At 43.2% G+C, this 26,538-nt stretch overlaps 1 protein-coding gene across 1 annotated transcript in view; it reads left to right on the top strand.

Moving 5' to 3' along the window:
• Positions 1–26,538, top strand: part of LOC124622940 (probable cytochrome P450 301a1, mitochondrial) — a 216,917-nt gene that overhangs the window by 177,604 nt on the left and 12,775 nt on the right. The window contains exon 8 of the mRNA XM_047148730.1: positions 18,607–18,685. Coding sequence (XP_047004686.1) covers positions 18,607–18,685 — 79 coding nt within the window. The remainder of the gene's footprint in view (positions 1–18,606; positions 18,686–26,538) is intronic.

The raw sequence follows: 26,538 nt of genomic DNA, 5'->3' as shown, positions 1-26,538 counted from the left end.
CTTCTGTTCCGGTTTTCCCACAGTCCATGTTTCACTACCATACAATGCTGTACTCCAGACGTACATCCTCAGAAATTTCTTCCTCAAATTAAGGCCGGTATTTGATATTAGTAGACTTCTCTTGGCCAGAAATGCCTTTTTTGCAATAGCGAGTCTGCTTTTGATGTCCTCCTTGGTCCGTCCGTCATTGGTTATTTTACTGCCTAGGTAGCAGAATTCTTTAACTTCATTGACTTCGTAACCATCAATCCTGATGTTAAGTTTCTCGCTGTTCTTATTTCTACTACTTCTCATTACCTTCGTCTTTCTCCGATTTACTCTCAAACCATACTGTGTACTCATTAGACTGTTCATTCCGTTCAGCAGATCATTTAATTCTTCTTCACTTTCACTCAGGATAGCAATGTCATCAGCGAATCGTATCATTGACATCCTTTCACCTTGTATTTTAATCCCACTCCTGAACCTTTCTTTTATTTACATCATTGCTTCCTCGATGTACAGATTGAAGAGTAGGGGCGAAAGGCTACAGCCTTGTCTTACACCCTTCTTAATACGAGCACTTCGTTCTTGATCGTCCACTCTTATTATTCCCTCTTGGTTGTTGTACATATTGTATATGACCCGTCTCTCCCTATAGCTCACCCCTACTTTTTTCAGAATCTCGAACAGCTTGCACCATTTTATATTGTCGAACACTTTTTCCAGGTCGACAAATCCTATGAAAGTGTCTTGATTTTTCTTTAGCCTTGCTTCCATTATTATCCGTAACGTCAGAATTGCCTCTCTCGTCCCTTTACTTTTCCTAAAGCCAAACTGATCGTCACCTAGAGCATTCTCAATTTTCTTTTCCATTCTTCTGTATATTATTCTTGTAAGCAGCTTCGATGCATGAGCTGTTAAGCTGATTGTGCGATAATTCTCGCACTTGTCAGCTCTTCCCGTCTTCGGAATTGTGTGGATGATGCTTTTCCGAAAGTCAGGTGGTATATCGCCAGACTCATATATTCTACACACCAACATGAATAGTCGTGTTGTTGTCACTTCCCCCAATGATTTTAGAAATTATGATGGAATGTTATCTATCCCTTCTGCCTTATTTGACCGTAAGTCCTCCAAAGCTCTTTTAAATTCCGATTCTAATACTGGATCCCCTATCTCTTCTAAATCGACTCTTGTTTCTTCTTCTATCACATCAGACAAATCTTTACGCTCATAGAGGCTTTCAATGTATTCTTTCCACCTATATGCTCTCTCCTCTGTATTTAACAGTGGAATTCCCGTTGGACTCTTAATGTTACCACCGTTGCTTTTAATGTCACCAAAGGTTGTTTTGACTTTCCTGTATGCTGAGTCTGTCCTTCCGACAATCATATCTTTTTCGATGTCTTCATATTTTTCCTGCAGCCGTTTCGTCTTCGCTTCCCTGCACTTCCTATTTATTTCATTCCTCAGCGACTTGTGTTTCTGTATTCCTGATTTTCCCGGACCATGTTTGTACTTCCTCCTTTCATCAATCAACTGAAGTATTTCTTCTGTTACCCATGGTTTCTTCTCAGCTACCTTCTTTGTACCTATGTTTTCCTTCTCAACTTCTGTGATGGCCCTTTTTAGAGATGTCCATTCCTCTTCAACTGTACTGCCTACTGCGCTATTCCTTATTGCTGTATCTATAGCGTTAGAGAACTTCAAACGTATCTCGTCATTCCTTAGCACTTCCGTATCCCACTTCTTTGCGTATTGATTCTTCCTGACTAATGTCTTGAGCTTCAACCTACTCTTCATCACTACTATATTGTGATCTGAGTCTATATCTGCTCCTGGGTACGCCTTACAATCCAGTATCTGATTTCGGAATCTCTGTCTGACCATGATGTAATCTAATTGAAATCTTCCCGTATCTCCCAGCCTTTTCCAAGTATACCTCCTCCTCTTGTGATTCTTGAACAGGGTATTCGCTATTACTAGCTGAAACTTGTTACAGAACTCAATTAGTCTTTCTTCTCCTTCATTCCTTGTCCCAAGCCCATATTCTCCTGTAACCATTTCTTCTATTCCTTCCCCTACAACTGCATTCTAGTCGCCCATGACTATTAGATTATCGTCCCCCTTTACATACTGCATTACCCTTTCAATATCCTCATACACTTTTTCTCTATCTGTTCATCTTCAGCTTGCGACGTCGGCATGTATACCTGAACTATTGTTGTCGGTGTTGGTCTGCTGTCGATTCTGATTAGAACAACCCGGTCACTGAACTGTTCACAGTAACACACCCTCTGCCCTACCTTCCTATTCATAACGAATCCTACACCTGTTATACCATTTTCTGCTGCTGTTGATATTACCCGATACTCATCTCACAAGAAATCCTTGTCTTCATTCCACTTCACTTCACTGACCCCTACTATATCTAGATTGAGCCTTTGCATTTCCCTTTTCAGATTTTCTAGTTTCCCTACCACGTTCAAGCTTCTGACATTCCACGCCCCGACTCGTAGAACGTTATCCTTTCGTTGATTATTCAATCTTTTTCTCATGGTAACCTCCTCCTTGGCAGTCCCCTCCCCGAGATCCGAATGGGGGACTATTCCGGAATCTTTTGCCAATGGAGAGATCATCATGACACTTCTTCAATTACAGGCCACATGTCCTGTGGATACACGTTACGTGTCTTTAATGCAGTGGTTTCCATTGCCTTCTGCATCCTCATGTCGTTGATCATTGCTGATTCTTCCACCTTTAGGGGCAATTTCCCACTCCTAGGACAAGAGAGTGCCCTGAACCTCTATCCGCTCCTCCGCTCACTTTGACAAGACCGTTGGCAGAATGAGGCTGACTTCTTATACCGGAAGTCTTCGGCCGCCAATGCTGATTATTTATCAAAATTTAGGCAGTGGCGGGGATCGAACCCTGGAACGAAGACGTTTTGATTATGAATCAAAGACGCTACCCCTTTTTTTATTTTTTTTGACGCTACCCCGTTTTTATGTGTTTTTTTCTTTTCTTTTTTTTGTAAACATTTTCTTTTCTTTTGAAAACTCGTTAATAAAATGGAACTAAAAAAAAACAAGTGCCACCGCCACTTTTCATCCTATAACAAAAAAAATCTAGACCACTTCAGGCGTTGGCTCCTGACTAAACCTACCCCTGAGAGCTGCCTATATACCAGGGGAAATATGGGAAATCAAGGTTAGGGCTATCCTTACAAACAAAACAAAATCTTCCTTTTTCTTAATTTTTTTTTTAAGTGATCAGAGGCCTTCTGCGCCCCGCTGGTAATATGTTGAATCACGTCTTCTCGAAATTGATGTGTTCCGTTCAATTGTTCAGAAATGTTCATTGGTTCAACATGAACCGATTTTGTCGTTCTTGGATGATATGGTACATCGACGGATGTTCATGAGGCATGCGATCAGCAGTACGAGATCGTACTATCGCTGCTTCCAAATGCTGTCGCATGAGATTGGAGATTTGGGCCTTAGCTTGGTTCATCCTTGTATGGCGCTCAGGGGAGGCTGGCATCGTGGAGCATTCTCGTAGGATCATGTAGTAAAAGTCCATAGTGCTCTTCCTCCAAGCGACAACATCTTTGCCATACCGGATTAAAGTTTTTCGAAGAGCAGGTTTTGCACACTGGATCCACCAGGATATGGTAGACGGATACGTGGGTCGGCGTCTATTACATGTGATCCAAGTGTCTTCTATTAGAAGTTGACAGTCAGGTGAATTAAGAAGTGCCGTGTTCAGTTTCCATAAACCACGTCCGTGCCATACTGCCTGTCTTGTGAGAACAACATCACAGAAGTAAGCCTCATGGTCTGAGAAAGCAACAGGCCAGATTTCAGCCTGTCGAGTGTGTTGAATTAGGGATCGCGAGGTGTAGATGCGATCCAGTCGGCTACAGGAGTGCGCAGTGTAGTACGTAAAGCCCAAAAGATCACCGTGAACATGTCTCCACGTGTCGACAAATTGTAGCCGCGTGACGACTGTTTCCAGAGCTGCGCATGGTGAGTGACGAGGCAATTGATCCTGAGGTCGCTGGGTGCAGTTGAAGTCTCCACCCATGACCCAGTCATCGTGTGGTCCCATAAAAAGGGGTGTAACTTCATTCGCGAAGAGGGCATTGCGTTCACGACGGTAGCTGGAGCCCGACGGCGCATAAATGTTGACGATGCGTACACCAAAGAGAGTAAGGGCCATACCTCTGCCGCTGGGGTGGTATAGGACATCTTCGGCAGGAAGACCTTCGCGTAAGATGATGGCAACACCACTACCGGTGTCCGAAGCGGGAGAAAGGTGCACCGTGAAGCCATGTGGTGGTGAAATATCGGCGACATTCACTTCCTGAAAAAGCGCAATATCTATGTCCGTATCCGAAAATTATATCGCGGAGCAGCGCCAGTTTGTGGGGCGCACGAATGGTCGCGAGGTTAATCGTTGCGACACGATAATGCTGGTGTTGGAGTCCCACAGGCACAGGTGGGGCTTCTTCTTCAGGAGCGAGAGGTCGTCGATCTTGCCGGTCCGCTGAAGAGGCTGCTATTGTGGAGAGTTTGCAGGCGCGGGCGCAACCGATGGGGGTGCCCCATCATCAGCAGCGTCCACCCCAGTCCCTTCGATCTCCACGTCGTCCGCCCAGGAGACTGATACTGCGGTAGGGCATCGGCTGTGCACATCATCCACGTGGAGAGGAGACGTAGTTTTCGTCTCAATGGATAGGCTCTCTTCAACGTCGACCTGTGGGGGCGACGGCGCTAGGAAGGAGGGGTGTTCGTTGCCAGTGGTCGCCTGTGGCGGGTCTTTCGCATCAGACTTTTGGTCATCAAAGAGCGGTTTGTCGTCCATCTTCGGGTCTGCATCCCTGGTATCCATCCGTAGAATGGATTCATCAGGGGGTATACGGCTACGTTTCTTTCTCTTTCGTGTCGACCCTTGTTTTCGAACAGGTCGTTCAGAGTCCGATTGCGGGTGGCTTTCGTCTGACTCCGGACCAGTCTGAAGGAAACCAGAAGTAGGTACCACTCCCGGATCAACGTCCATCTCAGTAGCATTTTCAGTCACGGTGCTGCGATGATTCGGCAGGTCAGGATCTGGCGTCTGGGGCACCTCAGAAGGAATCTCAGGAGCGGTTGCATCTACCTGATCAGACGTCGTCAACGGAGCAGGAAGACTCTGTGTAGACGTGCTACCTTCCTGGGCAACCTTGGCGTATGTGACAGGGATCTGAGTCATCATCGCTGGGGACGCTTCCTCGCCGACCGGCGTCTGGATCAGGCGGCGTTGCATGCGGGCGGATCTGACGTGGCCTTCTTGTCCACAACCCGCACATGTTCGGGGTTGGCCGTCGTACATGACAATGGCTCGCACCCCGCCAATGGTCAGGTATGATGGTATATGTTTTTTCAGTTCAATTTTGACCTGACGCACACCATTAAGGACATGGTAGGTCGTGAAGGTTTGCCATTTTTCGTCTACGTAACCGATGACGTTACCGTATGGTTGTAACGCAGAGACAACTTCGTCCTTCGGCACTTCAAAAGGTAGTTCAAACACTCTAATCGTGCGTTGACCGTACTCTGCGAGTTCAAGTGTTACAGCTCCGACGTGACCATCAGAGTATTTGAACTTAAGTCCATTGGCATGGCGGCGAATAACATCTTCACACACCTCGGTGTTTGTCATTTTAATATGAACGACACTACTCGTGATCGAAAAATGGATTCCGATAACGTGGTTAGGATCTAAACGAACTTCTTCACGTATGAACGTTTCAACTTCATGTGCACGAGGTCGCGCATGTTCAGCTGGGAAGGAAACTTTAAGGGTCGCACGGCGGTAAGCGCTCGACATGTTGTTCACGGTGGACGGACACAAGCCTTAAAGCTACGACGCGGAAGTAAACAACGCCTGCAGCGGAGCACTGGCCGGCGCGCGGGGCCGCCCGCACGCTGCCACGGCTGAGAGCCGACTGTGACCCCTAGACCACGGGTACTTACAACTTAAAGAAAAGGATACGTGAGTTATTCTTGCACTCCAATACTAACCGATCACTGTGTTGCTGAAGCTGCCAAGGTCCGAAGCAGGACATGGAAATACAATGTGCAACACAATTAAAGCCCTCCCTTTGCGACGCACAAGTTTGAAATGCGATTCAAAGGTGCCTACAACCTTGAGAACATGGAAAAGTGTGGCCTCCTGCGACGTAACCCTTGGGCTCTGCCGCGCTTGAGACAGCAATGTGTTGACACATGCGGAAGAAAGATCACGATTCAGAAGACCGTTTGAGCTGTAGATTGGATTAATGGTGTAACACAGGCACCAAACTCACCACAATTCTGCCGAACGCTATCGAGGACGTGTCATGCGACTGGAATGTCTTCACACCCCATCTTACCCACATTTCATCACACCCTATGACGCCTCTGCTATGGTGGTCAGAACCGCGACGCCCAGAATTAAAATCATGCGGTTTTCTTACCGGTGGCCGAGAAAACGTTCCAGACTCACTGCCAAGCAAAATTGACATGGAAAGGCCTCAGGGTGTACCATACAGCCGTCAGTGAAACTACCCCTCCAACTTATTTTTGCTCAATATACACATTGAATAACATCGGGGATAGGCTACAAATCTGTCTCACTCCCTTCCCAACCACTGCTTCCCTTTCATGTCCCTCGACTCTTATAACTGCCATCTGGTTTCTGTACAAATTGTAAATAGCCTTTCGCTCCCTGTATTTTACTCCTGCCACCTTCAGAATTTGAAAGAGAGTATTCCAGTCAACATTGTCAAAAGCTTTCTCTAAGTCTACAAATGCTAGAAACGTAGGTTTGCCTTTCCGTAATCTAGCTTCTAAGATAAGTCGTAGGGTCAGTATTGCCTCACGTGTTCCAATATTTCTACGGAATCCAAACTGATCTCCCCCGAGGTCGGCTTCTACTAGTTTTTTCATTCGTCTGCAAAGAATTCGCGTTGGTATTTTGCAGCTGTGACTTATTAAACTGATAGTTCGGTAATTTTCACATCTGTCAACACCTGCTTTCTTTGGGATTGGAATTATTATATTCTTCTTGAAGTCTGAGCGTATTTCACCTGTCTCATACATCTTGCTCACCAGATGATAGAGCTTTGTCAGGACTGGCTCTCCCAAGCCTGTCAGTAGCTCCAATGGAATGTTGTCTACTCCCGGGGCCTTGTTTCGACTTAGGTCTTTCTGTGCTATGTCAAACTCTTCACGCATTATCGTATCTCCCATTTCATCTTCATCTACATCCTCTTCCATTTCCATAATATTGTCCTCAAGTACATCGCCCTTGTATAGACCCTTTATATACTCCTTCCATTTTTCTGCTTTCCCTTCTTTGCTTAGGACTGGGTTTCCATCTGAGCTCTTGATATTCATACAAGTGGTTCTCTTTTCTCCAAAGGTCTCTTTAATTTTCCTGTAGACAGTATCTATCTTACCCCTAGTGAGATAAGCCTCTACATCCTTACATTTATCCTCTAGCCATCCCTGCTTTGTCATTTTGCACTTCCTGTCGATCTCATTTTTGAGACGTTTGTATTCCCTTTTGCCTGCTTCATTTATTGCATTTTTATATTTTCTCCTTTCATCAATTAAATTCAATATTTCTTCTGTTACCCAAGGATTTCTACTAGCCCTCGTCCTTTTACCTACTTGATCCTCTGCTGCCTTCACTACTTCATCCCTCAAAGCTACCCATTCTTCTTCTACTGTATTTATTTCCCCCATTCCTGCCATTTGTTCCCTTACGCTCTCCCTGAAACTCTGTACAACCTCTGGTTTAATCAGTTTATCCAGATCCCATCTCCTTAAATTCCCACCTTTTTGCAGTTTCTTCAGTTTTAATCTACAGTTCATAACCAATAGATTGTGGTCAGAGTCCGCATCTGCCCCTGGAAATGTCTTACAATTTAAAACCTGGTTCCAGAATCTCTGTCTTACCATTATGTAATCTATCTGAAATCTGTCAGTATCTCCAGGCTTCTTCCATGTATACAACCTTCTTTTATGATTCTTGAACCAAGTGTTAGCTATGATTAAGTTGTGCTCTGTGCAAAATTCTTCCTCTTTCATTTCTTACCCCCCAATCCATATTCACCTACTACGTTTCCTTCTCTCCCTTTTCCTACTCTCGAATTCCAGTCACCCATGACTATTCAATTTTCGTCTCCCTTCACTATCTGAATAATTTCTTTTATTTCGTCATACATTTCTTCAATTTCTTCGTCATCTGCAGAGCTAGTTGGCATATAAACTTGTACTACTGTAGTAGGCGTGGGCTTCGTGTCTATCTTGGCCACAACAATGCGTTCACTATGCTGTTTGTAGTAGCTTACCTGCATTCCGATTTTTTATTCATTATTAAAGCTACTCCTGCATTACCCCTATTTGTATTTATAACCCTGTATTCGCTCTTGAGTAGTCCCCGCCCGGAGATCCGAATGGGGGACTATTTTACCTCCGGAATGTTTTACCCAAGAGGATGCCATCATCATTTAACCGTACAGTAAAGCTGCACGCCCTCGGGAAAAATTACGGCTGTAGTTTCCCCTTGCTTTCAGCCATTCGCAGTACCATCATAGCAAGGCCGTTTTGGTTAGTGTTACAAGGCCAGATCACTCAATCATCCAGACTGTTGCCCCTGAAACTACTGAAAAGATTACTGCCCCTCTTCAGGAACCACACGTTTGTCTGGCGTCTCAACAGATACCCCTCCGTTGTGGTTGCACCTACGGTACGGCTATCTGTATCGCTGAGGCACGCAAGCCTCCCCACCAACGGAAGGGTCCATGGTTCATTGGGGGGGGGGAATTAGTGAATAGTAAAATAAATTAATCAACTTTGGTAAAGCTGGTTACAGTGATTTCAGAATGAAGGTTTAGCCTATCTGCCCTGCGTTCAATACAGTTCAATGTACACAACAATAATGTTCTCTGAACTAAAGTCGGAAGAAGTCTTTTGTCTTGACGTACTATTTGAAGAAAAGTTCCAAACTAACAGTACTCAGTTAAATCTCTAGATAGGCCGTCTCTGTCCATGGTAACGCTATTCACTGTTCTGTTTCTGTTGAAGAATGACCACTGTCTATCTATCAGGCACTGTTTCTTTCTCACTCGACGACTTTAAGACTTTAAGGCGTGACGAATGTTCAGCAGGAACTTCCTAGCAAGACTCGGACTGACTTAAAACGTGCAACTGACAACTCCTGCTCGTGTACGGTTACTTACGCGCCTCTCTCTCCCTGGTAACGCTGCCGCTCCACGTGGCGTGATTTTCGCGGGCAGCGTGATTGGTTTGCTCGCAGCGATGTTCCCGCTGCGAACGGGCCTCCACGATACTTCTGGTACCAACTGTCGCAACTTCTCTTGTGCGGTATTTCAGTGCATCACACTGAGATGTGTCCTCGGAGTCTTTCACGATGGGATTCATGAATAAAACGCCCTCGGTTTTCCAGCCGCGTCAATTCGAATAAAATCCTCGAGCTTTGGATGGCAATCTCCGCCATCGTCGTCCATCGTCGTCAGGAGTTCACATTAGTAGCACCAAAATTGGGACATTGCAAACACCATGTTGTCAACTCGCAGAAATTTGTTGAGACACTCAAGAGAATGGAGATAGCCCCAAACGACCTAATGGTGGGCCTGGATGTTGTGTCAAGATCCGCTGGATCTTTTGGCCCAACATTTTCCATCTGAAATCATTGAATTGTTCCGTCACGTCCTAATGACAACGTAGTTTTTCTACTGCGATGAATATTATGAGATGACTGACGGCACAGCCATGGGATCACCACTGTCTCCAGCAGTCGCAAATTTCTTCATAGAGCACTTTGAGGAGCAGGCTCTGCAAACTGCGACATTACGGCCATCTTGCTCCCTACGATACGTTGATGACATCTTCCTGATATGACCTCATGGTGATGATACACTACAGCAGTTCGTCGATCATGTGAATGGTGTCCATCCCAACATTAAATTTACTGTCAAGATGGAGAAGCACGGCAAGCTACCATTCTTGAATGTTTTGGTTGAGCGGAAGGCAGGAGGCCAGCTTGGTCATTCAGTGTACCGGAAACCAACACACATTGATCGGTACTTGAACGCCAATAGTTTCCACCACCCTGTACACAAGAAAGCTGTTCTGAACACGTTGGTTCACAGAGCCAAGATTATCTCTGACAACGACCACCTACAGTCCCAATTGCAGAACTTAAAACGTGTTTTCGGGGAAAATGGATACAGCAAAAGAGACATCGCAAACGCTTTCAAGGGCCGCCGACGAAAGACACCTGGTGAATCAGTAGAAGAGGCCAAACGGACTGTATTCCTGCCATACTGTGGAGCAACTAGCAGTAAGTCAGGACGTCTGCTGCAGAAACATGGGCTAAGACCAGTGTTCCGGCCCGCCCCCAAGATACGAGATACGAGATATGTTGCGCCCTGTTAAAGACGACATTGCTCTTCGAGTGTCCGGTGTGTATGGTGTACTCTGTCGATGTGGCAGCATGTACATTGAACAGACAATTTGCATCGTTGCGGAGCGTTGTACTCAGCAGAAACGCCATATATATAAAACAAAGGGAGCTTGACAAGTCGGCCATAGCGGAGCATTCCCTAGAAAACGGACATAAAATACAGTTCGAAAATACAAAAGTGTTGGCTCATGCGTCTACATATTGGGACTCCGTTATAAAGGAAGCGGCCGAGTTTCACTTAAACAACAACGATTTCAACAGAGACCAGGGATACAAACTCACCAGGGCATGGGGACGGGTGTTGGACATCGAAAGAAAGCAGAGATAGATGCGCGACGCGGGAGCGGCAGTTTCAAACGTGGCGCCTGCCCCTGGCGCCACCTGACGTCACCGGTGCTGCCACGGGCAACAGCTCCGCTAGCTGCCCGGGTCGAGTTACGCGCGCGCCCCACATTGGATCCATCTGGTTGGCTGCTGATGATGTTATCATGCCTATATAAGCGAGAGACCGTAACAGCCCCTGCAGTCAGTGAACTCCTGACGTCGATGGGGGAGATGGCCATAGAAAGCTCGAGGATTTTATTCGAATTGACGCAGGTGGAAAACCGAGAACACTGAAATGTAAATCCATCTATACGTGCCATACACTGCCTGACCGGCCATGGACCATAAGCTGAATATTTACATAAGATATAGAAACGTCCGACAAATATGTGTACATGTTTCGCCATTGGTGCACCAGACCATATTGTGTTACATTGAGAGGACAAAAGTTATGGTACAGCGATATGCGCATATACAGGTGGCGGCAGTATCGTGTACACGAGGTATAAAACGGCAGTGCACTGGCGGAGCTGTCGTTTGTATTTAGGCGATTCATATGAAAAGTTTTCGACTTGATTGTGGACGCACGACGGGAATCAACAGACTTTGTACGTGGAATGGTAATTGGAAGTAGAGGCATGGGACATTCCATTTAGTAATCGTTAGGGAATTCAGTATTCCGAGGTCCACAGTGTCAAGAGTGTGCCAATAATACCAAATTTCAGGCATTGCTTCCCACCATGGACAATGCAGTGACTGACGGCCCTCACTTAACGAACGAGCAGCGGCATTTACACAGAGTTGTCTTTGCTAACACACAAGCAAAACTAGGTGAAACACCCGCAGAAATAAACGTGGGATGTGCGACGAACGTATATGTTGGGGCAGTGCGTCGAAATCTGGCATTAATGGGCTACGACAGCAGACGACCGATGCCAATACCTCTGCTAACAGCACGACATCGCCTGCAGCGCCTCTCCTGGGCTCGTGACCGTATCGACTGGACCATAGGCGACTGGAAAACCGTGAGAGTCCCGACTTAACGCTGTAACAGCTGATGGTAGGATTGGAGTATGGCACAGAGCCCACGAAGCCATGGACCAAAGTAGTCAACAACAAGGCATTACGCAAGCTGGTGATGTCTCCATAATAATGAGGGCTATGTTTACATGGAGTGGACTGGATGCTGGCTGTCTTCGGCTGCTTGGAGACGATTTGAAGCCCGTCATGGGCTTCTTGGTAAAAAAAAAAAAAAGAAAAAGAAATTTTTATGGTTGATTTGATTTACTTCTCATTTAGAGATCTGTTGCCTTACATTTTATAACAGGTCGTTCATTTTACAGTTTTTCTTGTATATTACAAAACATATTCCATATTACAAACAGGAATTAATCTTTTCATCAATTACAATGGACGTAATTATAAATTAAAAGTTCTTTAGAAATTGAAAGGAAAAAAAGGATTTCAAATTTTAAGAATATGTGATGATAGATGATAGGAAAGACTTGGATTGAAAGCCAGTAAGAAACGTTGACCTTTCTGAGCCAGCCTGGTCTTTGCCTCGGAACTACTTCGAGCCTTGCAGCCCCGGTTCTCTACAGTTTAATTTACAAGTGTTACGTTTCAACAGCGGTATAATGACCGCGGTATGGATATGCCTACTTTTTATACTTAAGCTAGAACAGGTTCACAAGGTTGATTGCAATACACTGTTTATTATAATGAAGTTCAATTTTTCTAGATGTTGTGGAATGTTATCTACGTTACGTGTTGGTGAAAGTGTTCCTTGCTTGAGTGAATGTGTGTTTCGGTACTGCTATCTGTGTTGGTGTACGAATTGGAACTGCTGTCTTACGTGCTTCGTGTGTGTTGCAGTGTTCTGTTATATTACCGTGTCTGCCTGTATTTGTCATGTAATGTCCTTGAAACATCATCAGCGATAATAACAACTCCCACTCGTCTTTGTCTCTTATTGATCGTATCATGTCATTGTCGTATTGAATTGGTCTCTGGTGTGCTACTCTGTATAGGTAACAGTGAAAAGTATGTGTGTGTTTGTGGATGACATATTGCCCTGTCACCGGAACATAATTGTTTGCGATTGGTTTGAAGGACACCCTGGACAATTCGAGCGAATGATTTGACCATCCAGATTGCCCGATATGAGTCCCATCGAAGATTTGTAGGACGTAATCGAGAGGTCAGATCGCGCACAAAATCCTTTACCGAAAACACTTGCGCAATTATGGTCGATTATAGAGGCGACATGGATCATTATTTCTACAGAGGACTTCCAACGACCTGTTGAGTCCATATCACGTCGAGCTGCTGCAGTACGCCGTCCAAAAGGAGGTCCGACAGCATGTTAGGTAAGTCATTAAGACCTGCATGCTCAAAGAACTGGCTAAGTGAGAGTGTTTGAGAAAGAGATGGATGGCACCTGGTGAACGAAGTATCCATTAACGAGAATGCATTGAATATTACGGAGGGTTCACCGACGCCGAGATCAACTCCTAGCAGTGTGAATGAAAACTTGCATGTGACTTACGTGGGTCTCCCAACAAGAGCGGACTACTGGGGTGGTGCAGTATACCCATTAAGTTCCATTGATTGACTCCACTGGGACTGTGGGAGACGGTGATACCTCATCTGCGGCCCCATCTCAAGGTGGGTTCGGGATTTTTTGGGGACAGTGTGGGTTTCATAGAACTACGGTTCTAGAGGTTTACCATTGTCCCCAGCGGTTGGGGTCTCAGCAGCATAGACGTAAGTAATGTTGACATTGGTCATAGACGAAAAATTCCATTACAGGAGCTTTTTAAGGAATATACACTGAAGAGCCAAAGAAACTGGTACACCTGCCAAAAACTCCGTAGCGATTCTGGACATGTGGGGCGACGCATTGTCCTGTTGGAATTGCCTGTGCTGTCGGAATGCACAATGAACATGAATGGATGCAGGCGATCAGACAGGATGCTTACGTACGTATTACATGCCAGAGTCGTACCTAGACGTATCAGTCGTCCCACTCCAACTGCGCCCCACATCGTCACAGAGCCTCCGCCAGTTTGAACAGTCCCCTGCTGACATGCAGGGTCCAAGGATTCATGAGGTTTTCTTCATACCCGCACGCGTTTGTCCGCTAGATACAATTTGAAACGAGACTTGTCCGACCAGGGAACAGTCCCTGGACCCAGGCGAGGCTCAAAATGGTTCAAATGGTTCTGAGCACCATGGGACTTAACTTCTGAGGTCATCAGTCCCCTAGGCCTTAGAACTACTTAAACCTAACTAACCTAAGGGCATCACACACATCCATGCCCGAGGCAGGATTCGAACCTGCGACCGTAGCGGTCGCCCGGTTCCAGACTGTAGCTCCTAGAACCGCTCGGCCACCCCGGCCGGCCCAGGCGAGGCACAAAGTTTTGTATCGTGCAGTCACCAAGGGTAGGCGAGTGGGCCTTCAGTTCAGAAAGTCCATATCGATGACGTTTCGTTGACTGGTTCGCATGCTGTCACTTGTTGACGGCCCAGCATTGAAATCTGTACCTTTTTCGGAAGGATTGCACTTGTGTCACACTTAAAGATTCTCTCCAGCCATCGTTGCTATCGTTCTTACAGGATCTCTTTCCAGCCGCAGTGATGTCGGAGATTTGATGTTTTACCGGATTCCTGATATTCACAATACACCCGTGAAATGGTTATACGAGAAAATCTCCACTTCGTCGCTTTCTCGGAGATTGTGTCCCATCGCTCGTGCGCCGACTACAACATAATGTTCAAACTCACTTAAATCTTGATAATCTGCGATTGTAGCAGCGGTAACCGATGTAACAACTGCGCCAGACACTTGTCTTATAAAGGCCTTATAGACCGCAGTGCCGTATTCTGCCTGTTTACATATCTCTGTATTTGAATACGCATGCCTATGCCAGTTTCTTTGGCGCTTTAGTGTAGTAGGTAGAATATGGGATTGTCAGTAACCTGTCTGCTACGATGGCACTCTAGATGATGAAGTTTTGGGTTGTTTTTAGAGTTCCGTACCTCCATAGGTAAAAACGGAACCCTTATAGGATCATTATATTGACCGTCTGTCTGCACCACTGTCAAAAACCCTTTTTCAACACGTATCAAATTCAAATGTATATCACATATTAAGGGCTACGGTCCCTTGGCAGTGATAAAAATTTAACCTTCTCAGCCAATTCAGTCAAAAGATACGGCTATTTATGACACCTATTTCGTTACTCACAAACTCACTCCACGAAACCTGTGGTGTACTTCCTGTGGACCTAGAATCACGAAATCAGGAAACGAGGTTTCACGGTACAGCTTATGGATAAATTCCGAAAACTGTTTATTTGTAATTATATCATATGAAAAAAATATTTTCTTGTCATTTATTATACGACTGTCTGACTGTCCGTCTGTTAAGACCTCTTTTTCTTAGGATTGGGTTGACACATCAAGTTGAAATTTATGTCACGCACTATGGTCTATAGATGCTTAGAGTTGTAAAAACGTTGTTTCTCAGTCAATTTACTAAAAAGATGCGGCCACTTAATTAACGTATTTTACACTCGCAAATTCACGCACCAAAACATACAGGTTCTTCTCGTTGATCTAGAACAGGCTTGCTCACATCGGGCATTCGGGCTAGTGAGCACCTGCTTAGTGCACGGGTGGCGAGCGGGCAGGCTAGCTGCGTACTGTTGTCAACCTACTGGTTCGCTGCGGTGACAGCTGGTGCTATGAATGCGGATTCAGCTGAGAAGAGACCAAGTCCTAGTGCAAATTGTGTGCACCGAGAATCCCAAGGGGAATTGCAATGGCTGTTTGCGGATATGGAGGACGTGCTACATGTTAAGTACGTCGATATTCTGTTATACCAAAAAATATAACGTTGAGCGACACTGCAGTTACAAACGTTGTGACGTGTATAAAAGTGTTCAGGGAGGTGAGCGTCTGCAATTAATTGCAAAGTTGAAATAATCCTTCAGCAATGAGGTAAGCTGGGTTATCAACTATTAATATTATTCTGGTTATATTAAAACTGAATTTACCCGACACTTTTATTTCTAGGAATTTGAAGCTACAAATGAAGGCGCAGTCTGCCCAAATAGCTAGACTCGTCTACTACTTTAAATGTCTCATTTCATAGTCTAATTCCCTCAGCATTACCAGATTTAATTCGACTATATTCCATTATCATCATTTTGTTTTTGTTGATGATCATCTTACATCCTCCTTTCAGGACACTGCCCATTCCGTTCAGCTGCTCTTCCACGTCTTTTGCAGTCTCTCACGGAATTATAATGCCATTGGCAAATCTCAAAGTTTTATTCCTTCCTGCTGGACTTTAATTCCTACTCTTTTTTTTCCTTGACTGCTTGCTCAATATGCAGATTGAATAATATCTGTGATAGGCTACAAGCCTGTCTCTGTCGTCTCAACCACTGCTTACCTTTCACACCCTCGACTTTTATTATTGCTGCCTAGTTTCTGTGTAGATAGTAGATTACCATTCGCTCCCTGTATTTTAACCCTGCCACCCTTAGCATTTAAGAGACGGTATTCCAGGCAACATTGTCAAAAGCTTTCTCTAAGTCTACAAATGCTATAAATGTAGGATAGCCTTTCCTTAACCCGCCTTCTAAGATAAGTCGTAGGGTCAGTGATGCCTCGCGTGTTCCTACATTTCTCCGGTAATAAAACTGATCTTCAGCGAGTCCAGCTTCTACCAGTTTTTCCATTCTTTTGTAAAGGATTCATGTTAATATTTCGCAACCGTGATTTATTAAACTGATAGTTCGGTAACTTTCACACATATCAGCACCTGCTTTCTTTGGAACTGGAATTATATTCTTCTTGAAGTCTGAGGGTATTTAGCCTGTCTCATACATCTTGCAAACAAGATGGAAGAGTTTTGTGTTGGCTGGCTCTCCCTAGGCTATCAGTAGCTCTAACGGAATGTTGTCTACTCTCGGGTCTTGTTTAGACTTAGGCCTTTCAGTGCTCTGTCAAATTCTTCACGGAGTATCGTATCTCCAATCTCATTTTCGTCCACGTCCTCTCCCAATTCCATAATATTGCCCTCAAATACAGCTCCCTCGTATAGGCCCGCAATATACTCTTTCCACCTTTCTGTTTTCCCTTCTTTGCCTAGGACTGGTTTTTCATCTGAGCTCTTGGCATTCGTAAAGGTGCTTCCCTTTTCTCCGAAGGTCTCCTTAATTTTCCTGTAGGCGACATCTCTCTTTCCTCTACTTTCCTCTAGTCATATATGCTTCTAAATCCTTGCATTTGTCCTCTATCCATTTTCCACTACCTGTCAATCTCATTTTTTAGACCATTGTATTCCCTTTCGGTTGCTTCATTTACTGCATTTTTTTATTTTCTCCTTTCATCAGTTACATTCAATATCTCTTGTGTTATCCAACGATATCTAATAGCCCTCGTCTTTTTGCCTACTTGATCCTCTGCTGCCTTCACTATTTCATCTCTCAAAGCTACTCATTCTTGTTCTACTATATTACCTCCCCTGGTCCTGTCAATCGTTCCCTAATGCTCCCTCTGAAACTCCCTACAATCCTTGGTTCGTTTAGTTTATCCAGGTCCCATCTGTGTAAATTCCTACCCTTTGGAAGCTTTTTCAGTTTTAATCTACAGTTCATAATCAATAAATTGTGGTCAGGGCCTACATCTGCTCTCGGAAATATCTTACAATTTAAAATCTGTTCCGAAATCTCTGTCTTATCATTATATGATCAATTTAAAGCCTTCCGGCTTCTCCAGGTCTCTTCCACGTATAAAACCTTCTTTCATGATTCTTAAACCAAGTGTTAGAAATTATTAAATTATGCTGTGTGCAAAATTCTACCGGGCGGCTTCCTCTTTCATTCCTTTCACCCAGTCCATATTCATCTACTACTTTTCCTTCTCTGCCTTTTCCTACTATCTATGTCCTGTTTTCGATATGTATTGCAAATCTGTGTGTATGGTTAGGAGTCAGTCCAGATGTTCATCTAAAGTATTTTGGAGAAAGTCTGGAATGTCGATGTATGGATGTCATGACTGGTTTTGGATTAATGGGGAAAATTTTTTTTCATCATTTGTCCGCTGTTTTTCGGTTTCAATATTGTACCCCGAACATATCTAAGAAGGATTTTACCGCCAGCAGTGACGTAGGAAGTGTATCTCTGTATGCTCCCTATTACACTTTCTGGTTTTGATTAGAATTTTTGATAATGTTCTTTTGTATTTAGGATGTATCTTAACGCTTACTCCAAACAGAAGAACACCACATAAGCGAGAGAGCAGGTATTAGTCAAAAAGACCGCAAAGGAAAACAGTAGATGCGCAGACCAAATCATTTTACAAAAGAAATATATGAATAAATGAAAATATTAAAGAAAGTAATGAATTTCAGTAGAACAAATGGAAGATTGCGTCTAAGGACATTTGCCATTCTATCAAACATTCTAGAAATGGCGTAGAAGTTGTTAACATATATTTTTCAAGTGTTTCTTCAGTTGAGTCCATTCCAAGACGGTGTTGGCATTTTCAGTAGATACCAAGGATTGATATTCGAATGTTTTACGCCGTCATCTTTTCCCGTTGAATACTGCTCATGAACTCTTATTTTACTTTGCCGTATCCACAAAATTTCAAATTCAGCACGCTGATACCGTGTGATTGTTAATATCTAATCGCGCTGAATGCTCTTAAACACATATCACTTGATTAAACTACTGAAGATATTGTTACTGTTTTCTTGCACAGGTTGTATCCAGTGGTAATAGGCAATGGCCGCTGTCTGACGAAGGACACCGTCATCGCTGGATACCAGATACCGAAAGGGGTGAGTTCAGCTACAACTACCATCTCTCCGCAACTTGCCAAACCAGCTAGTCTCACAGGATTTCTCGTCAACATCTTTCGCTTCTCTCCTCATTCTAGGCTAAACCACTTCTCTTCGCCTCCATGACACTGAAGAGCGTGATGTAGGGAATAGCTATTACCTCCGGAGGAATCAGCGGTAGTAGAGCACTGTCTAACGAGTGACACAGAATGATATATAATGAGACATACAGTCACTACTGCGTTTTAGTATTGCAACTGTGTCTTAAGGGAATCCATTGAATTGAGACTAGTGGATAATATTATAGAATAATTAGAGGCAAGGGTTATCGTTTAAGTAAAATCACGAATCTTGTTTTATCTTAAATTAAAGAACAACGGTCTTTGACTTGGGGTGGCTGAGCCACGTACTCTATAACGATTCAGCAATCCTGTCAGATGTCGCCATCGGGAACTGGTCATTGGTCGCCTGTGTGACCGCCTGACGTCCCTACCGTGAAGTTATGGGGGCAGCACTGTTTATTACGTTTAAATGTGTACACTTCTTTGGGAGTGGGCGCTACTGTTGCACCATTCTGCTGTGCTGGTACGACTTTATTAAGGTCTCTGCGTGTTCGTCTGTTTCGACTCGTGCCTGTTAGAAAAGGAAAAGGTCTCATACTTTAGTGTGGCAGAGGACGTTTTATTATTTTTAAAATGTTGCAAAAGGAAATTTTAAGATAAACTGAATATGCCCCAGAAGACGAAATGAGTTGTTAATAAAAGAACAAGTTGCAACCATACTGTTTTTAATTTAAAAAAACAGAAACTAAAACATATCACAAATACACCGGATAGATGGGCGGTCTGCCTGTTATAGCGCTGTTTCCGAGGCAAAAACTGTTCTTTCGTGATGTCACAGCGTCAGCCAACAGCAACACAGATCGCTGCTGCCCTACCTCACTTTTCTACGGACTTCGGATAGGCGTACCATAGATGCTTCCTGAAGAGCGGCAGCAGCCTTTTCGGCATTTGCAGTGCTGTAAGCAAGGAGAAAGTACTGCCGTTATTTTTCTTCCCGATGGCATGCAACTCCACTGTAAGTTTAAATGATGACTTGCTGCTGGGTAAATATTCCGGAGATAAAACTATCCCCCTTTCGCATCTTCAGGAGGGGACTACTCAGGAGAATGTTGTCATCAAGAAAAACAAAACTCGCGTTCTACGGGTCGACGCACTGAATGTCAACTTACTTAATCGGGTAGATAGTTTAGAGAATTTAAAAAGAGAAATGGATAGACTGAATTTAGATATGAGGAGAATTAGTGAAGTGCTGTGGCAGAAAGAACAGGATTTCTGGTCAGATCAGTACAGTGTTATCCACAAAAATCAAGTAGCCATAATACAGGAGTAAGCTTAATAATGTACAAGAAAACCGGAATTCGGAAAGCTACAGCCAATAGTACAGTGAACACTTTATCACAGTCAAGACAGACACGGAGCCCACACCCACCACAGTAATATACGTTTATATATCATCTAACTCCACCGATGATGAAGAGACTGAAAGAATGTACGATGAGATAAAAGGAATATTCAGATAGTTAAGGGAGACGAAAATTTTATTGCAGTGTGTGACTGTAGGTATGAGAATCGTCAAAGAAGGTTGTATACATGGAAGAGATCTGGAGACACTGGAAAGTTTTTATTATATTACATAATGATAAGATTTTAAACTCCAAAACAATACCAGGGACAGATGTGGACTCACACCATAATTTATTCGTCATGAACTGCAGGTTAAAACCGGAAAAAATAAAAACTGCAGAAATGTATACCTGGCTATGTTGAAAGAGCAAGAGATTATTGAGAGTTAAAAAATAAATAAGGCAATAATATACTAATGCATGTACGAGGAAGATGAATGAGTTGCCTTGAAAGATGAAATACTGTAGATAGCAGAAGATCAAACAGGGAAACAAATAGAAATCCTTGAATAATGCAAGGTAAGGGAGAAAATCTAGAAAAGACAGCCAATGAAGCAGGCGAAATAGAATACAGAGTAAAAAATGAGATTCATAGGAAATCCAAAACGACTAAGCAGGAATGGCTAAAACACAAATACAAAGCTTTAGAAACATGCATGCCTCAGAGAAAGAGATGCTGCCTGCAGAAAAAACTGAAGAGTCCATTAGAGATAAGAGAAACAGCTGTATAAGTATCAAGAGCTCAAATCACAAGCTAGTGATAAACAAAGAATGAAAGCTGAAAGGTAGAAGGTAGATACAGAAGATCTATGTAGGGGAAGAAAACCTGAGGACAATACTATGGAAAGAGAAGTGGAAGTATGTCAACATTATTTGCGAGACGAAACTTCCTGGCAGATTAAAACTGTGTGCCGGACCGAGACTCTAACTCGCGATCTTTGCTTTTTGCGGGCAAGTGCTCTACCAGCTGCGCTACCCAAGCACGACTCACGCCCCGTCCTCACAGCTTTAATTCCGCCAGTACCACGTCTCCTACCTTCCAAAATTCATAGCTCTCCTGCAAGTTTCGCAGTTTGTAGAGCATATGCCCGCGAAAAGCAAAGGTCCCGAGTTCGAGTCTCGGTCCGGCACACCGTTTTAATCTGCCAGGAAGTTTCTCATCAGCGCACACTCCGCTACAGAGTGAAAATATCATTATATGGGAGTTGTTATACTGCGGGAAGAATTCGATGAGGCATTGAAAGACCTAAGTGGAGATTCACGGGTAGGCCACCCATGACAGATTCCACCTGGTGAAAAATGTGTATGAGACAGGGCTAATACATACAGAATGGAAGAAAAAAGGACATGGCTAACAGTGGTACTGGGTATCCTCAGCCACGTACGTTAAGGTGGACTGCGGAGTTCGATGTAGATGTAGATGTAGAATCCAGTAACTCGATTCCAAAAACCATGTGCTGATAGGTGTGGATACTATGGTTGCAAAATATTTACACAAGATTGGAAAAAGTGGTAGAAGCCGACCTTGGATAAGTCCAATTTTGGTTCCGGATTTTGACTAATCTACACTATCTTATATTATGATAGTGTCAGAGCTAAAATGCAGGAATCGAAAGAATACAGAAACCAAAATGCAGTTTTAAAAGTCGAAAGACATGAAAGGGAAGCAGCAATTGAGAAGGAAATGAGTCAGGATTGTAGCCTATCCCCCATGTTATTCAACCTGTACATTAAGAGAGCAGTAAATGGAATAAAGGTGAAATTTGGAAAGGAAGTAAGAGTTCCGGGAAAGAATTAATAAATCTGAGGTTTGCGAATGCTGTAATACTTCAACGGACTAGGCAGTGCATAGAAAAGTGATTATAAGATGAACACAAACAAAAGTATAACAAAGGTAATGAAACGTAGTAGAAAAAATTCAGATGATAATAAGGGAATTAAAAGTAATATACTAAGAGTTGTAGGTGAGTTTTCCGTATGGACAACAAAATAACTGATGCTGGCTGAAGCAGAGAGCATACAAAATGTAGACTGGTAAAGACAAAAAAAAGCATCTGATAAAAAGTAATCTATTAACATCGAATTATACTAAGGTGACAAGTCATGGGATGATTATGGGCACATATACATATTGGAGTGGTATCGCGTACACAAGGTATAAAAGGGCAATGCATTGGTGCAGCTGTCATTTGTACTCAGGCGATTCATGTGGAAATGTTTCCCACGTGATTATGGCGCACTACGGGAATTAACAGAATATGAACGTGAAATGGTGCTTGGAGCTAGAAGCAGGGACATTCCATTTCGGAAATCGTTAGTGAATTCAATATTCAGGGATGGACAGTGTCATAGTGTTAGGAGAATGCTAAATCTGAGGCATTACTTCTCACTATGGACAACACAGTGGCCAATGGCCTTCACTTATCAACCGAGAGCAGCGGCGTTTGCGTATCGTTGTCGGTTCTAATAGAGAAGCAGCACTGCGCAAAATAACCACAGAAATCAATGTGGGACGTACGATGGACGTGGCTGTTAGGGCAGTACAGCGAAGTTTTGATTTAATAGGCTACGGCACGAGACGACCGACGCGAGTGTTTTCCAACAGCATGACATCGCCTGCAGCACATCTCCTGGTCTCGTGACCATGTCGGTTGGACCCTAGGCGATTGGAAAACCGTGACCTGGTCAGATGAGCCCCGATTTCAGTTGGTAAGAGCTAGTAGGATTCGAGTGTGGCGTACATCCCACGAAGCCATGGACCCAAGTTGTCAAGAGACCATGTGCTAGCTGATGAAGCTTCCATAATGGTGTGGGATGTATTTACATGGAACGAACTGTGACCTCTGGTCCAACTGAACCGATCATTGACAAGAAATGGTTATGTTCGGCAGCTTGGAGACGATGTGCAGCCAGTCATGAACTTCATCGTCCCAAACAACGATGTCATGTCAACGGACCACAAATCTTCGCGGTTGGTTTGAAGAACACTCTGGACAATTCAAGCGAACGGTTTTGCCACCCAGATCACTCAACATGGATCCCACAGAACGTTTATGGGATATAGTCGAGAGGTCGGTTCGTGCACAACATCCTCAATTAAGGACAGCTACAGAGTCTCAACGTGGCTCAATGTTTCTGCAGGAAGCTTGCAACGACTCGCTGAGTCTATGCCAAGTCTAGCTGCTGCACTACACTGGGCAAAAGAAGGTGCTACACGATATTAACAGGTATCCCATGACTTTTGTAGCCTCAGTGTAAATTAAAGTGTTCGTAAATATTTTGTGGGAGTATTTGTCTGGAGTGTAGCCTTGTACGGAGGTGAAACGTGGACGATCAGCGGATTAGACAAAATGATAAAAGATTTTGAAATCTGATACTATAGAAGAATGGTGAGTATTAGATGGGCATACCGAGTAACTATTGAGAATATTTACTATTAAAAACAGTCTTGATCACGATTTATTTAACAAGGTGACCGGTTTCGACCACTACTGTGGTCATCTTCAGACCTATAAGTTGTATACAAAGCTCTAATTAGAGGGCTACATACATTAAACAAAATACATAAAGTTGTAAAGCTATAAAATGTTGAATTACCATTGAGTAGGAACCTCTTTCTGTTGGAGAATCACTACTGGAGAAACCAGTGCACGTCTTACTATATATAATGGAGGCTCCACCCACTTCTGACTGCATGATGTCATTATTAACCAATGAGTTATGAGTCGAATTACAATTTAAAATTTCTTAGTTAAAAGAACATTGTCAAGAATTAGAAATAAATACACACTAAACTTAGCTTATTAAACAGCTAATTGTCAATTAAGAAGCGTTAAAAATATTTAAATATGTAGGAAAATGAACTTCGGTTTGGCAGTACATGGGTTGCCCTCTCAAGGCCTGTCAGTGAACCATTTGGAACCACTGGTTGCTATGGTGAAGTTAGACGCCGTTGCAAAGATGAAGCAGCAGGCTTTTTTCACTGAAGTTGTTGTAAAGTCGATAGTCGAACTAGTGGTTGCCATGGTGAGGACAAACGCCAGTGCAAAGATGTGGCAGCAGGCTTCTTTCCAACGAAATTGTTGCGAAGTAGAATGGCAAAGACTGTGGCGTCAGACGATGTATTATTGAGCAGCAACTTGTCTTTATTGAAACGAAAAGAGTAAGCTACAATAATCTGTAGCTGACATGTATACTACATGCTGCCCAAATACGATACGAAGTAGTTGTCCGTATATATAAAATATTATCTATGAAGTTGATATGTAGATTACATGTGCTTTTTTTAAAGGCATTGCTATTCCTCAAGTTATATGCCAGTCATATAAGCAAATAAAAATGAAAGAATTTAAAATTATAAAATTATGAGCCAGTGTCAAAAATAAAACGATGTGAATTAGCAATATGCAGTCTAAAAGCATAAAAGCAAAAATTCTAAAACAGATAGTCAATCATAAAATAATGTTTGGTAAAAGACAATTACAATGTAAAGATAAAATATTTGCTTAAAGTCTTTATAATTAAAAAATATATATATAATTTTTTTAACCTTTTAAAACAAAGCATTCTAAAGCAGATCATCGAAATATATACTGAATCTGATAGAGTAAAAACGTAATTTACGGCACAAGTTGACTAAAAGATGGGAATAGTTGATAAGATACATTCTGAGGCATCAATAAAAAGTCAATCTGGTAATTGAGGGAAATTCGGGATATGAAAATTGTAAAAAGCCAATCAAGTAATTGAGGGAAATCCGGGACATGAAAATTGTAGAGTGAGATCTAGGCAGAATGCAATAAGCTGGTTGAAATGGATGTAGGTTGCCGAAGTTATTTTGAGGAAAGAGCCTTGCACAGAATCGGCTAGCGTAGATAGCTGCATCAAACCAATCCTCGGGCTGAAGACCATAACAACAACGCTGGACCGATAGAAGAGCCAGAGGAGGAAACCCTAATTGAATATTTTCAACATTTCGCGGCCCTGTCAGCAACTGTATAAATATTAATTTTAATTTTAATAACCAACAGCCTCAGTTGCACCGTGTACCTAGAATTAGTGCTGTACTGCTCGAGTACAGCACTCGTGGCTGCCGCATCGCGGTCGCGAAGTGGGGCCGAGGCAGTGCCAGATAAGTTTTACATTCTGACGATAATTTATGGATTTGTAGTTTTAGCTTGACGATGTCCACTATGGACAAACGGTAGTTACTGTTATTCTGAAGAAGGTTGGGTTATCCCGACTGAAACCTGGGTAAATTCTAGGTAAACGGTGCAACTGGGGCTGTTGGTTATTAAAATTAAAACCCTAATTGGGCTACGAACCGTAGAAGAAACAACAGTCGAGATCAACACACTATATGGACAAGTAATTTAAACGATAAGGTTTTTGTGTGGACTTCGCGGAACGTCACCCCAAGAGAATAAAACTATTCTAAGGCGAAGAAACTGGATGCGACGATGTGGGGTCCTACTGAACCGAGCACTGTCGCGTCGCCAGAAAACCAACATCCTGGTGTCTTAAAAAAAAAAAAAAAAGGAAAGAAATGCCAGGGGTCAGCAGGACTCGCGCATTAAGGTTCCGTAGAAACTTAATTATGTGTATAGCGGTTCATCCAATCCGGGAAACGAAGATCTCGACGATTTTTGCCTGTTATCGACACTGAAACTGGCAAAATGTCGGCCACAGAGATTTCAAGACTTACTAGAATGTTTTACTTTCAAGTCGGATAACAAGTGACAAAATAAATATTATTTCGTGTGATATAATTAAAAATAATTTTTCCTTTACTTGTACTGTAAAACCTTTAGTTTTGCCAAATTTCATGGTTCTGCTTCAACGGGAAGCAGCCTGTAGATTTGGATGAGTGAGTTAGCAAGTACCAAAATATGTGACATAACTCGTCATATGTTTTAGTTGGACTGACTTAGAAGCTTACATTTATTACACCGCCAAGTGAATACAGATTTTCGTATTTGATGTAAATTTCAGTATGATGCGTCTACCGCTTCCTAAGGAAAAGGGGTCTTATCAGACGGACGGACAGGCAGTCAGATAACAAATGACTTTTTTGTGTGATTTAATTACAAATTGGCAATTTTCGGATTTTTTCTTCTACTTGTACAGTGAAACCTTGCTTCTTGCCACAAGTCATGATTCTAGACAACAGGAAGTACCCTATAGGTTTTGATGACTGAGTTTGCGAGTAATAAAAGATGTGACATAAATAGCCGTATCTTTTCATTGCACTGACTTAGAAGCTAACGTTTATTCTATTGCCACGGGACCATAGACCTTAATATGTGACACAAATTTCAAATTGATGCGTCTACCCGTTCCTGGGAAAAACGGTTCTGAACAATCGGACAGACAGACAGACGAACGGACG

This window comes from Schistocerca americana, chromosome 7 (assembly GCF_021461395.2).
Source record: "Schistocerca americana isolate TAMUIC-IGC-003095 chromosome 7, iqSchAmer2.1, whole genome shotgun sequence".
Lineage (NCBI taxonomy): Eukaryota > Metazoa > Arthropoda > Insecta > Orthoptera > Acrididae > Schistocerca > Schistocerca americana.
This window is presented reverse-complemented; position numbering and strand designations above follow the sequence as displayed.